The following is a 12,015-nucleotide window of genomic DNA, read 5'->3' as shown; positions in this document are numbered from 1 at the left end:
TCTCTCTACTACCCCTTCCTCCCCACTCTTCCACTTCTCTCCTCTTACATGGTAAATGGTAGGGAATTACATGGTAAATGGTAGGGAATTGAAGAATGTAGGTGAACAGAGGGATCTGGGAATAACTGTGCACAGTTCCCTGAAAGTGGAATCTCATGTAGATAGGGTGGTAAAGAAAGCTTTTGGTGTGCTGGCCTTTATAAATCAGAGCATTGAGTATAGAAGTTGGGATGTACTGTTAAAATTGTACAAGGCATTGGTGAGGCCAATTCTGGAGTATGGTGTACAATTTTGGTCGCCTAATTATAGGAAGGATGTCAACAAAATAGAGAGAGTACAGAGGAGATTTACTAGAATGTTGCCTGGGTTTCAGCAACTAAGTTACAGAGAGAGGTTGAACAAGTTAGGGCTTTATTCTTTGGAGCGCAGAAGGTTAAGGGGGGACTTGATAGAGGTCTTTAAAATGATGAGAGGGATAGACAGAGTTGACGTGGATAAGCTTTTCCCACTGTGAGTAGGGAAGATTCAAACAAGGGGACATGACATGAGAATTAAGGGACAGAAGTTTAGGTGTAACATGAGGGGGAACTTCTTTACTCAGAGAGTGGTGGCTGTGTGGAATGAGGTTCCAGTGAAGGTGGTGGAGGCAGGTTCGTTTTTATAATTTAAAAATAAATTGGATAGTTATATGGACGGGAAAGGAATGGAAGGTTATGGTCTGAGTGCAGGTATATGGGACTAGGGGAGAATACGTGTTCGGCACGGACTAGAAGTGTCGAGATGGCCTGTTTCCGTGCTGTAATTGTTATATGGTTATATGGTTAAGGTTCACCAGACTGATTCCTGGGATGTCAGGACTTTCATATGAAGAAAGACTGGATAGACTCGGCTTGTACTCGCTAGATTTTAGAAGATTGAGGGAGGATCTTATAGAAACTCCTGATTACATTTTGTCGTATTTATGTAGACATTTTTAATCAAATCCTTCTCCCCCCCCTCCCCCCCCCCCCCCCCCCCCCCCAATATTTCAAAAAAAAAAAAAAACTGGCATCTCACCCATAGAATCAGCAATGTCAGGCAGTGACTAGTGGGGTACCGCAAGGCTCAGTGCTGGGACCCCAGCTATTTACAATATATATTAATGATCTGGATGAGGGAATTGAAGGCAATATCTCCAAGTTTGCGGATGACACTAAGCTGGGGGGCAGTGTTAGCTGTGAGGAGGATGCTAGGAGACTGCAAGGTGACTTGGATAGGCTGGGTGAGTGGGCAAATGTTTGGCAGATGCAGTATAATGTGGATAAATGTGAGGTTATCCATTTTGGTGGCAAAAACGGGAAAGCAGACTATTATCTAAATGGTGGCCGATTGGGAAAGGGGGAGATGCAGCGAGACCTGGGTGTCATGGTACACCAGTCATTGAAGGTAGGCATGCAGGTGCAGCAGGCAGTAAAGAAAGCGAATGGTATGTTAGCTTTCATTGCAAAAGGATTTGAGTATAGGAGCAGGGAGGTTCTACTGCAGTTGTACAGGGTCTTGGTGAGACCACACCTGGAGTATTGCGTACAGTTTTGGTCTCCAAATCTGAGGAAGGACATTATTGCCATAGAGGGAGTGCAGAGACGGTTCAACAGACTGATTCCTGGGATGTCAGGACTGTCTTATGAAGAAAGACTGGATAGACTTGGTTTATACTCTCTAGAATTTAGGAGACTGAGAGGGGATCTTATAGAAACTTACAAAATTCTTAAGGGGTTGGACAGGCTAGATGCAGGAAGATTGTTCCCGATGTTAGGGAAGTCCAGGACAAGGGGTCACAGCTTAAGGATAAGGGGGAAATCCTTTAAAACCGAGATGAGAAGAACTTTTTTCACACAGAGAGTGGCGAATCTCTGGAACTCTCTGCCACAGAGGGTAATTGAGGCCAGTTCATTGGCTATATTTAAGAGGGAGTTAGATGTGGCCCTTGTGGCTAAGGGGATCAGGGGGTATGGAGAGAAGGCAGGTACGGGATACTGAGTTGGATGATCAGCCATGATCATATTGAATGGCGGTGCAGGCTCGAAGGGCCGAATGGCCTACTCCTGCACCTAATTTCTATGTTTCTATGTTTCTATCAGCCGTGATCATATTGAATGGAGAATGGTGCAGGCTCGAAGGGCCGAATGGCCTACTACTGCACTTAATTTCTATGTTTCTATGTGTCCCTCTCCTCACCCCTCTCCCTCTGCCACCCATCTCTCTCTCCCCCATCCCCCTTCCCTCTCTACCACCACCCCCTTACTCCTACCCCTCTGTCCCTCTTCTACCACTCCCGCTACCCCTCTACCCCCTCCCTCCCTCCCCACTCTTCCACTTCTCTCCCCACTCTCTCCTCCCCCTCTCCTCACCCCTCTCCCATCCCTCTCCCCCCACCCCTTCCCTCTCTACCCCACCCCCTACCTTCTCTTTACCCACACCCTTCCCCTATCCCTCTGTCCCTCTTCCATCACTCCCGCTACCCCTCTCTCTCCTCCCTCCCCACTCTTTCCCCTCTTTCCCCCCCCCCACCCCTCTCCCTCCCACCCTGCTCCCCTCCCCCCCATCCCCCCCCCCAAAGCTCTCTCCCCATCCCTCACCCCCTACCCCGCTCTCCTTTCCCTCCCAAATATATCCCGTTTCCTCCTCCTCCCTCCCCTCTTCTCACTCCCCCCCGCAAACGCCGTTTGGGAAACAGACCACAGAGGGAGTACAGAGAAGATTCAACAGACTGATTCCTGGGATGTCAGGACTTTCAAATGACGAAAGACTGGATAGACTTGGCTTGTTCTCGCTAGATTTTAGAAGATTGAGGGGGGATCTTATACAAACTTACAAAATTCTTAAGGGGTTGGACATGCTAGATGCAGGTAGATTGTTCCAGATGTTGGGGAAGTCCAGAACAGGGGGTCACAGTTTAAGGATAAGGGGGAAATCCTTTATGACCGAGATAAGAAAAACATTTTTCACACAGAGAGTGGTGAATCTCTGGAATTCTCTGCCACAGAAGGTAGTTGAGGCCAGTTCATTGGCTATATTTAAGAGGGAGTTAGATGTGGCCCTTGTGGCTAAAGGGATCAGGGGGTATGGAGAGAAGGCAGGTACAGGATACTGAGTTGGATGATCATCCTTGATCATATTGAATGGTGGTGCAGGCTCGAAGGGCCGAATGGCCTACTACTGCACTTAATTTCTATGTTTCCCTCTCCTCATCCCTCTCCCTCTCCACACCCCTCTCCCTTTCCTCACCCCTCTCTCTCGCTCCCTCACCCCCCTTCCCTCTCGACCCCACCCCCTTCCCTCTTTCTACCCGCCCCCTTCTCCCTACCCCTCTCCTCCTCCCTCCCCACTCTTTACCGTCTCTCTCCACCCCTCTCCCCTCCCTCCCCATCCCCCCCTCCCCCACATCTCTCTCCCCATCCCCCTCTCTCTCACCCCCTACCCCGCTCTCCTTTCCTCTCCCAAATCTGTCATGTTTCCTCCTCCTCCTCTCCCCTCCCTCCCCTCTTCTCACCCACCCCCCCCCCCCCCTCCACCCACCTGTGAGTTTGGGGGGTGGTTAATTTCAGTGTGATGCCGCAGCCCCTACTCCCCCCCCGCAAACGCTGTTGGGGAAACAGACCCAACGGGTCTGCACTTGGTCGAGTATATATATAAAACTGTGTGGCTGCCGGCTGGCTGTGTGTGTTTCTGCCTGACTTATGGCTGCCAGCCTTTGATTCGTTGCTAGCCAACACCCGACCCAGAAACGCCTTGATTTTTTCCATTTCGGTAGAGATTTCACTTTTCATTCCAAGTATCCACTTCATTAAATTTTGTCGTGTTTATGTACATTTTTTTAATCAAATCCTTCTCCCCCCCACTCCCCCCCCACTCACTCATTTTGTCGCCTCCTGCTGGCCAGCGACCATAACAGCTGCTGGCGCCCGCATCTCGCCTCAAAGACGCCATTTAAAAACAACCGCACTGCTGATTCCTGAGCCGCTTGACTTGGAGGAGCACGTCTCCCGTGGGGGCTACGGGTAGGGAACGGCTGCGTTGGGGGAGCAGACTGCACTTGGTCTAGCATATCAATATAACTAAAGGTCTTCGTCTTGTTTGTGCCGACGATGTGTCAATCAGGTTTTCCTATCTTCTTCCAAACGCTAGGCCACAGCCTTCCCATTTTTCACATATCCTACTCACATTTTTTTCTGTTGTTTCGATAAACATCTTCCCGTCGCATTCCCAGCCTCAAGAACTCACCCATTATTGGAAAAAAAAACAGTGACGTCACAATGCACTCGCAAGGCAGGACAGGACTCTCCAGGAGGGAGGGGCACTCCAGCGCCCTTGGTGAACGAGGAGTGGCGGCGGCTGCCGACGCCGTGCCTGGTGTTGGAGCTGGAGTGAGGGCCATGCCCAGGGCTTGGGATGGGGCCGAGAAAGAAGCCACCGCTGGAACCAAGGACGAGCCTGCGTCCGGGGTCAGGGACGAGCCCGGAGATGAAGTCGGAGCCTGGACTGGAGCCCAGGCGGCGGCCGATTTGACAGATTGAATCCACAGCCAGGGCCGGGCCGAGTACGAGAACCAGGCCCTAGAGCTGTTCTATGATCTGGGTAGGTGCTGGGGCAGCAAATGGGAGTGAGGGGAGGAGGGAAATGAGGAGGGAGATGGGGTAGGGAGTGGGGTGGTAAAGGGAGAAGGGGGGGGTGTGGAGGAGGTAGATGAGGAGGGGTGGAGATGCCCCCTCCCTATCTACCCTCAGTTCCACCTTCTCTACCCAACTCCCTCGCCCTCTCTACCCTCCCTCCCTCCCTCTCTCTACCCCCATCCCCCCATGCCTCTCTCCCCCTCCCTCTCTGCCCCTCTCCCCCTCGCTCTCTACTCCCTCCCCCTCTCTACCCCCCCTCCCTCTCCACCACCCCTCCGTCTCTAGGGATTGAAGAGGGAGGGTGAAGAAGAGGAGGGAGTGCTGGGGGATGAGGAGAAATGAGCTGCGCCTGCGCAGTTGGGGGCTATGCGTGAGTGGTGCAACATAGCGTTGGGGGAACGGCTTGTGTTGGGGGAATGGGTGAGTGGTGGAATCTTGTGTTGGGGGAGCAGGCCCAACGAATCTGCACATGGTCTAGTATATCTATCTATCTATTTTCTATCCAAACTTAACAAAAACTCTCATCTTGTCCTCTTCCGGTTTGCGTTGTTTTGAAATGTGTGTAAAAACGGTACCCATTAACGTTACGATTTTTCGTCACCTTACTCACCGTTCTCCTGTGCTCCAAGCGCATCAATTTTTTTCCGATCGGTTGAATATTGCAAAAGTTATGAAGGTTTAAAAATCGTATTATCAGCAGATTGGTCTTCTCTCCTGTAAATCACCGGGACGGTGACGCCCCTTCCGGCACCTGCTGTCAATCACCGGGGCGAGGAGAATAAAGCCCAGGAGGCCGGGCTGAGTCCAGAAGCCGTCCGCCCCGAGTCCATGCGTCTAGAAGCCGCCCCAAGTCCGTCTGCCCCAAAGCCGCCCCCGGAGTTGGGGAACCCGGAGGCGGTGCGCAGTTGGAGAGCCCCGGAGTGAGAAGCGGCCCGGAGTGAGAAGCGGCCCGTGAGACTGCTGCAACCTCGAGATCCTGGGGAAGTGAGGAGTGTGTGTGGGGGGATTGATGGAGCCGGGCGCTGGCGGGGCACACCACCCCCGCCCACACACCCCCTCCACCCATCTACCCCCCTCACCTCACACCCCTTCCCCCACCGGCTATAAAAGCCACCGCCTGAAGCCGTCCCCCTCCCCCAGCTGCAGGACGCTCACCCCCCCCCCCCCCCCCCCCCCCCACCGACAGTCCACGCCTGATGCCGTCCCCTCCCTCAGCTGCAGTCCATTCCGCCCACAACACCCTTACAAGCCCAATAAAAGTCCAGTCAGTCCACAATGTCCTACTAGCCCTCCGGAAACCAGTCCCGCTGGCCCACACCTGTACTGGCTCAAAAAAAGTCCCTTCTGACAATATCCGTACTAGCCCATAGAATCCAGCCCCTTCGGACCACAACACCCGTACTAGCCCTTCAGAAAGCTCGCCACCGCCTGCAGCCCTACTACCCCCCCCCCTCCCCTACCGTCCCCCTCCACCAGCTGCAGGGCACTCCTCCCAATGCCCGACAGTCCCCATCTCCGTCCCATCCCCCGGCTGCAGGGCACATCCCCCCCCGCCCCCCCCAATGGCCCCCAGCCTGTAGCCGTCCCCTGCTGCAGGCAGCAGGATCCCCCCACCCCCCAGCAGCAGGCCTGAAGCCAGCCCCCCCAGCTGCAGGATGCTCCTGACCAGTCCCCACCTGAAGCCGGTCGGGAGCAGCAGCGATAGGCCCACGACCCCGATAGGCAGTGGCAGGCCACGGCAGCCGTCCCCCTCCTCTACCAACTGCCCCGCCTGAACCCGTCACCCTGCCCTGGCTGCAGGACGCTCCGCACCAGAAGCCGTCCCTGTCCCCCGGCTACAGAACGTAAAAGCCCAAGAAAAGTCCCTTTCGCCCATAATATCCATACTAGCCCTATGGAAACAAGTCCCCTCCGACCACAACACCCGTACTAGCCCTCCAAAAAGCCCCCCCCCCCCCCCCCACTGGCCACTGCCTGAAGCTCTCCCCCCACCCCCGGCTGCAGGACAGCCCCCCGCCACCCCACCCGACAGCCCCCCTCTGCAGCCGTCCCCCTGTCCCGCTGTAGGAATCTCCCCCGTCTCCCACTGGCCCTCAACAGCCCCCGCATGAAGCCATACCCCCCCCCCCCCCCCCCACTGCAGGCCCCTGACAGCCCCCCCCCCCCCCCCCCCGCTCCTCCAGCGCCCGCCTGAAACCGTCATGCCCCAACTGCAGGATGCTCCCCACCGGAATTTGGCTCTCCTCCCCACCCCCCCCCAAACAGCCCCGGACAGCCCCCGTCTGAAGCCGTCCCCCTCCCCGATGCACGATGCTCCCACTCCACCGACTCCCGCCTGAACTGCCCCACTAACCGTCCCCAGCTGCAGGATGCTCACCACCGTTCCCTGCCTGAAGCCGGTGGGGAGCATCCTGCAGCTGGGGACGGTTAATGGGGCAGTTAGCGGCTGTGGGTGAGTGGTGGAATATTGCGTTGGGGGAACAGGGAGGGAAAGGAAAGCGGTAGGGAGGGAGAGGGGTTATGGAGGGAGGGAGGGAGTGACTGAGGGTAGGGGAAAGGAGAGGGAGGGAGAGGTGAGGGAGGGAGTGGTGGAGGGTAGGAGAGGGGAAAGAAGAGAGAGGGTTAAGAGGGGGAGGGAGTGCTGGAGGATGAGGGGAAATGTGCCGCACCTGCGCAGTTGGGGGCTATCGGTGAGTGGTGTAATATTGCGTTGGGGTAAAGGGTTGTGTTGGGGGAACGGGCGAGTGGTGGAAATTTGCGTTGGGGGACCAGGCCTCCCGTTTGACAGGGACCCAACGGGTTCCACTTGGTCTAGTAAGATCTAGAATTCTACAAGCATTTAAAAAAATATTTGGCCTCTCATTTTAAAGATGGGCAAGATTTTATCTCCATGGACTGAGTTCAAGTTATACTGCCAAAACTTTATGAAAGTGCTCTGTTCGATAGGTTATTTAACCAACAAATATATTTTTGATACACATGGCTTGTTTTGCAAAGTTAAAAACAAACATTACATACCAAAATCTTTCTTGCTCCCTTTTCCACCTTCACGACTTTTTTTCAAAACAGCTTTGAACATTGTGGATACTTTCTGAACTTTTTGGCTGTAGTAATAATAAGGTAAGCATTAATTGTAGGAGACTGCCAATTTAATGCACTCAGTTAAATATTGTCTAACATAATACAAAATAAACCTTTATTTACAGGATGGGGGCATTGCCGGCATAGTCAACATCTTTGATCAGTCTCCAAATAACCCGGAGAAAATACAGCTCAAATCACTAAAGCATTCTCATACTCCTATTGAATAGGATTTGGATTATATGATGATATGCTATCTTCTCAAATAATAGAAGTGTTCAGGAGATACTGGTTAAGAATTCTTGTTGCATTGAATTAGTTCTTGTAGATGGTATTCAAATTAATTATGCCCCTCTTAATATTATACACATCCAAAAGGACAACCCTGCAGTCTCATGAATGACTGATCTTCAATCTTTTATCATCACAATTCCAATGAGTTTGATTTAACTAGGGCTCATCCAAATGTTATTTCAATGGAAAAGGCAGTGATTCATCCCTTTAGTTAATGTTTGAAATTAGGGTGTAGTGAGATATACAACTAGAACCTAAAATGAGCATCAATAAGCAGATAATTGTTAACTAAGTGCCTCTGGGGAGTATTAATGCTGACATGTTCCATGTAGGGGGCAGACTAGTTGGACTTGATGGCCTGCTTTTGACCTGCACATGTTACCCAACTGCAAGATGGAAAACATGATAATGATGGTCAAGAAATTGGAAGGGAAAAGCTAAAAATAAAATACTAGGCCAAGTTAGATCTACAGTGCCCTCCATAACGTTTGGGACAAAGACCCGTCATTTATTTATTTGCCTCTGTTCTCCACAAATTGAGATTTGTAATAGAAAACAAATCACATGTGTTTAAAGTGCACATTGTCAGATTTTAATAAAGGCCATTTTTATACATTTTGGTTTCACCATGTCGAAATTACAGCAGTGTTTATACATAGTCCCCCCCCCCCCATTTCAGGGCACCATAATGTTTGGGACACAGCAAAGTCATGTAAACGAAAGTAGTTATGTTTGGTAATTTGTTGCATATCATTTGCATGCAATGACTGCTTGAAATCTGCGATTCATGTACATCATCAGTTGCTGGGCCTGTATTGCAGCTATCTTTAGCTTATGCTTGTTTTGGGGGCGTCCCCTTCAGGTGTTTGGAGATGTTTCTTTATTATAGAGAGAATTCTTCTGTCATCAGCTGTGGTGGGCTTCCTTGGCCTGCCAGTCCCTTTGCAATTAGTAAGCTCACCAGTGGTCTCTTCTTTCTTAATGATGTTCCAAACAGTTGATTTTGGTAAGCCTAAGGTTTGGCTGAGGTCTCCAACAGTTTTATTTTTGTTTCTCAGTCTCATAATGGCTTCTTTGACTTTCATTTGCACAACTTTGGTCCTCATGTTGATAAACAACAATAAAAGTTTCCTAAGGTGATGGAAAGACTGGAGGAAAGACTAGGTGCTGAGAGTTCTCTTATACCTGCGTTAAGGAGGCAATTAAACACACCTGAGCAATTACAACACCTGTGAAGCCATGTGTCCCAAACATTATGGTGCCCTGAAATGGGGGGACCGGCTATAAACACTGCTGTAATTTCTACATGGTGAAAACAAAATGTATGAAAATGGCCTTTATTAAAATCTGACAATGTGCAATTTAACCACATGTGAGTTTTTCTATCTCAAATTGTGGAGTGCAGAGGCAAATAAATAAATGATGGGTCTTTGTCCCAAACATTATGTAGGTATGTTGCAAAACTTACCTTCAGCGGCGCTGGAGTTCTGCCGCTGCCCGTGTGCGCGACTTTGAGAGGGGAGCGGGATTAGAACGCGATTTTCTCTAGGCTGTTGAAATCGATGTCGTTCAGCCTACTTAGTTGCTGACGAAAAATCGCTGCAAAATTCGTTCGTTGCAGCTATTTTTAAACTAAATTGGGTTATTTAATTGTTATAGTAGATTAAAAATCATCCTCTAAAGCCGCGAACCCCGACAACGGGACGGATCTCATGTAGGTAGGTATGTTGCAAAGCCTACGTGAAGCGTCGTTGAAAATCTGCCCCAGCCCATGTGTGTGATTTTGGCGCTGTTTTGAGGGGGCGGGTTTAAAACGCGATTTTCACTAGGCTGTTGCAATCGAAAATGTTCAGCCTAGTAAATCATTAACGAAAAATCGCTGAAAGACCCCGTCGCAAAAGGTAATATTAGTTTTTATGGCCTTGTATAATAGTTATAGTAGTTTAAAAATCACTCTCTAAACCCGCGACCTCTCGCAGCCCCAGGGTTTTATAAAGCAAACAATTAAAGGTATGTACCTTATTTTTACATTAAAAAGGGCTTCTTTAGAACCCTTTATACAAAGTTTACTATTGCGAGTAGCTCATTTTGGCCCCATTATATCCCGCAGTATTTTTCTGGGCATTTGAGGGCACAAATCTACCGCAATGTGAACGTTCTAAACCAGCGCGTTCACAGGAACCCACTGGAAAGCTGATTTAAAATGGACTTTAATTTACAGCAATTGAACACTAAATTCCTTCCATTTGGCCTATAAATTAATGTAAATGAGATTTCAAAATCATGTTTTATTGAGAATTATTTATGAATATTATTTGGACACTTGGGCTATTTAAAAATGTTAATCATTTATTAAGAAATGGATAGATGTTTAGATCTAGTAATTGAAGTTTGAAATTAGCTACACTTGGGTAACTAACTAATTATATGTTTTAATTTCAGGTCATCCAAGTAAGATTATTTTATATTTGTTTCAGAATGGTTCAATCTACGATAACTGAAAATTTCATTCAGTTCTCTTAATTTTTAAGAAGGTTATGGCCTTTTGACAGCACACGATCACAGCTTTTTTGTTATGTCCATAGAAAATCAATAGGGAAAAAGATGCTGATTTCCGAGTATGAAAATGGCCATAACATTTTAAATACTTGAGATATGAAAGTGAATTAGGTGTCAAATTAAACTTCTTTTTATGCTTTATCTGATGGGATAAATTAGACTTGATTTTTTAAATCTCAAAATGTTGTGATATTGCTAATGTAGGAGACAAGGCAAGGTAGGTTGTTTATTTTTTACATTAAAAAGGGCTTTCCAAAAACAGGAAAATGAAATCGTCTTCAAACTTCTTCCACCATCACTAACCAATGGTTCCAAAATCACTTTTATAGTGGCCCATGAAAGGATGTCAGAGAGTAATTAAGAGTCTACCACATTTCTGTGGCTTGGAATCACATGTAGGCCCTATTGGGCAAGGAAGAAAGGTCTCTACCCCTGAAGGATATTAGGCTATTCATTTTTTTTGTGACAAACTGCTAATTTAGATTAGAGAATGCAGATTATTCAGATTCTACAACTGCAGTAGTGGGATTTTAACTCTGTGCACTATATTTAAACATGATCCACAGCAATCAAAACCTTAAATTTGTGAATCAGCAGTTATTGCTCTACCGAGACTGGGAAAGACAGACATCAAGAAAATGTCATGATTGTCTGAAATCCTGACAGGATGGAAATCCTTCGTCCTTCCATTAGAAAAGTTTAGAAAGACATGAGACAAACGCAGGCAGGTGGGACTAGTGTAGATGTAGCATCTTGGTTCCCATGGGCATGTTGGGCCAAAGGGGATGTTTCCATACTGAATGACTATGACTGTTCATTCTCTCTTCTGCTGTGGCTAGAAAACATGCCACTTACTAATGGACTTACCTAGCCTACTCCAACAGTCCCTCATGAATCTATGTCTTTTCAATTAAGAACAATTAGGTCAGTTGCCACATGACTCTACCTGCATTTTACGTTCATTCAAAATTCTAGAAATCCCCATTAAACATTGTGCAAGTACCTTTAAAGGACTGCACTTGTCAAGGAAGGTGGCCACCGCCAGTTTCTCAATGCGGTTAAGGTTGGGCAATATATATTACCCCTCCCAGCAATGTCCCCCCTCCCCAAAAAAAATGAAGTGGTATTAGTTAAGTTCTCCAATGTATGCATTTAAGAGGGAGTTAGATGTGGCCCTTGTGGCTAAAGGGATCAGGGGGTATGGAGAGAAGGCAGGTACAGGATACTGAGTTGGATGATCAGCCATGATCATATTGAATGGCGGTGCAGGCTCAAAGGGCTGAATGGCCTACTCCTGCACCGTTTTTCTATGTTTCACTGGATCCATGGAAAGTAAACAATCTTGATAATGACTGTTCTTGGTCAATGTTGCTTCTCCAGTCAGCTGTTAACTGGAGGTTGTTACATTAAAAATAACTAAACCTCCCCA

General features: G+C 48.6%; 1 protein-coding gene across 2 annotated transcripts in view; it reads right to left on the bottom strand.

The window, feature by feature from the left end:
* LOC129698814 (protein TANC1-like) overlaps nt 1–12,015 on the bottom strand; it is a 116,889-nt gene that overhangs the window by 89,219 nt on the left and 15,655 nt on the right. The window contains exon 2 of one of the 2 annotated variants that reach the window (XM_055638114.1): nt 7,671–7,756. The exons of the other annotated variant lie outside the window; for it this stretch is intronic. Within the exon in view, the coding sequence (XP_055494089.1) occupies nt 7,671–7,731 (61 nt within the window). The 5' untranslated portion in view covers nt 7,732–7,756. The remainder of the gene's footprint in view (nt 1–7,670; nt 7,757–12,015) is intronic. 2 annotated transcript variants of the gene reach the window in all.

Source organism: Leucoraja erinacea, chromosome 7 (assembly GCF_028641065.1).
Source record: "Leucoraja erinacea ecotype New England chromosome 7, Leri_hhj_1, whole genome shotgun sequence".
NCBI classification, from domain to species: Eukaryota; Metazoa; Chordata; class Chondrichthyes; order Rajiformes; family Rajidae; genus Leucoraja; species Leucoraja erinaceus.
Note: the sequence above shows the minus strand (reverse complement) of the source record. Positions and strands in the feature narration are given on the sequence as shown.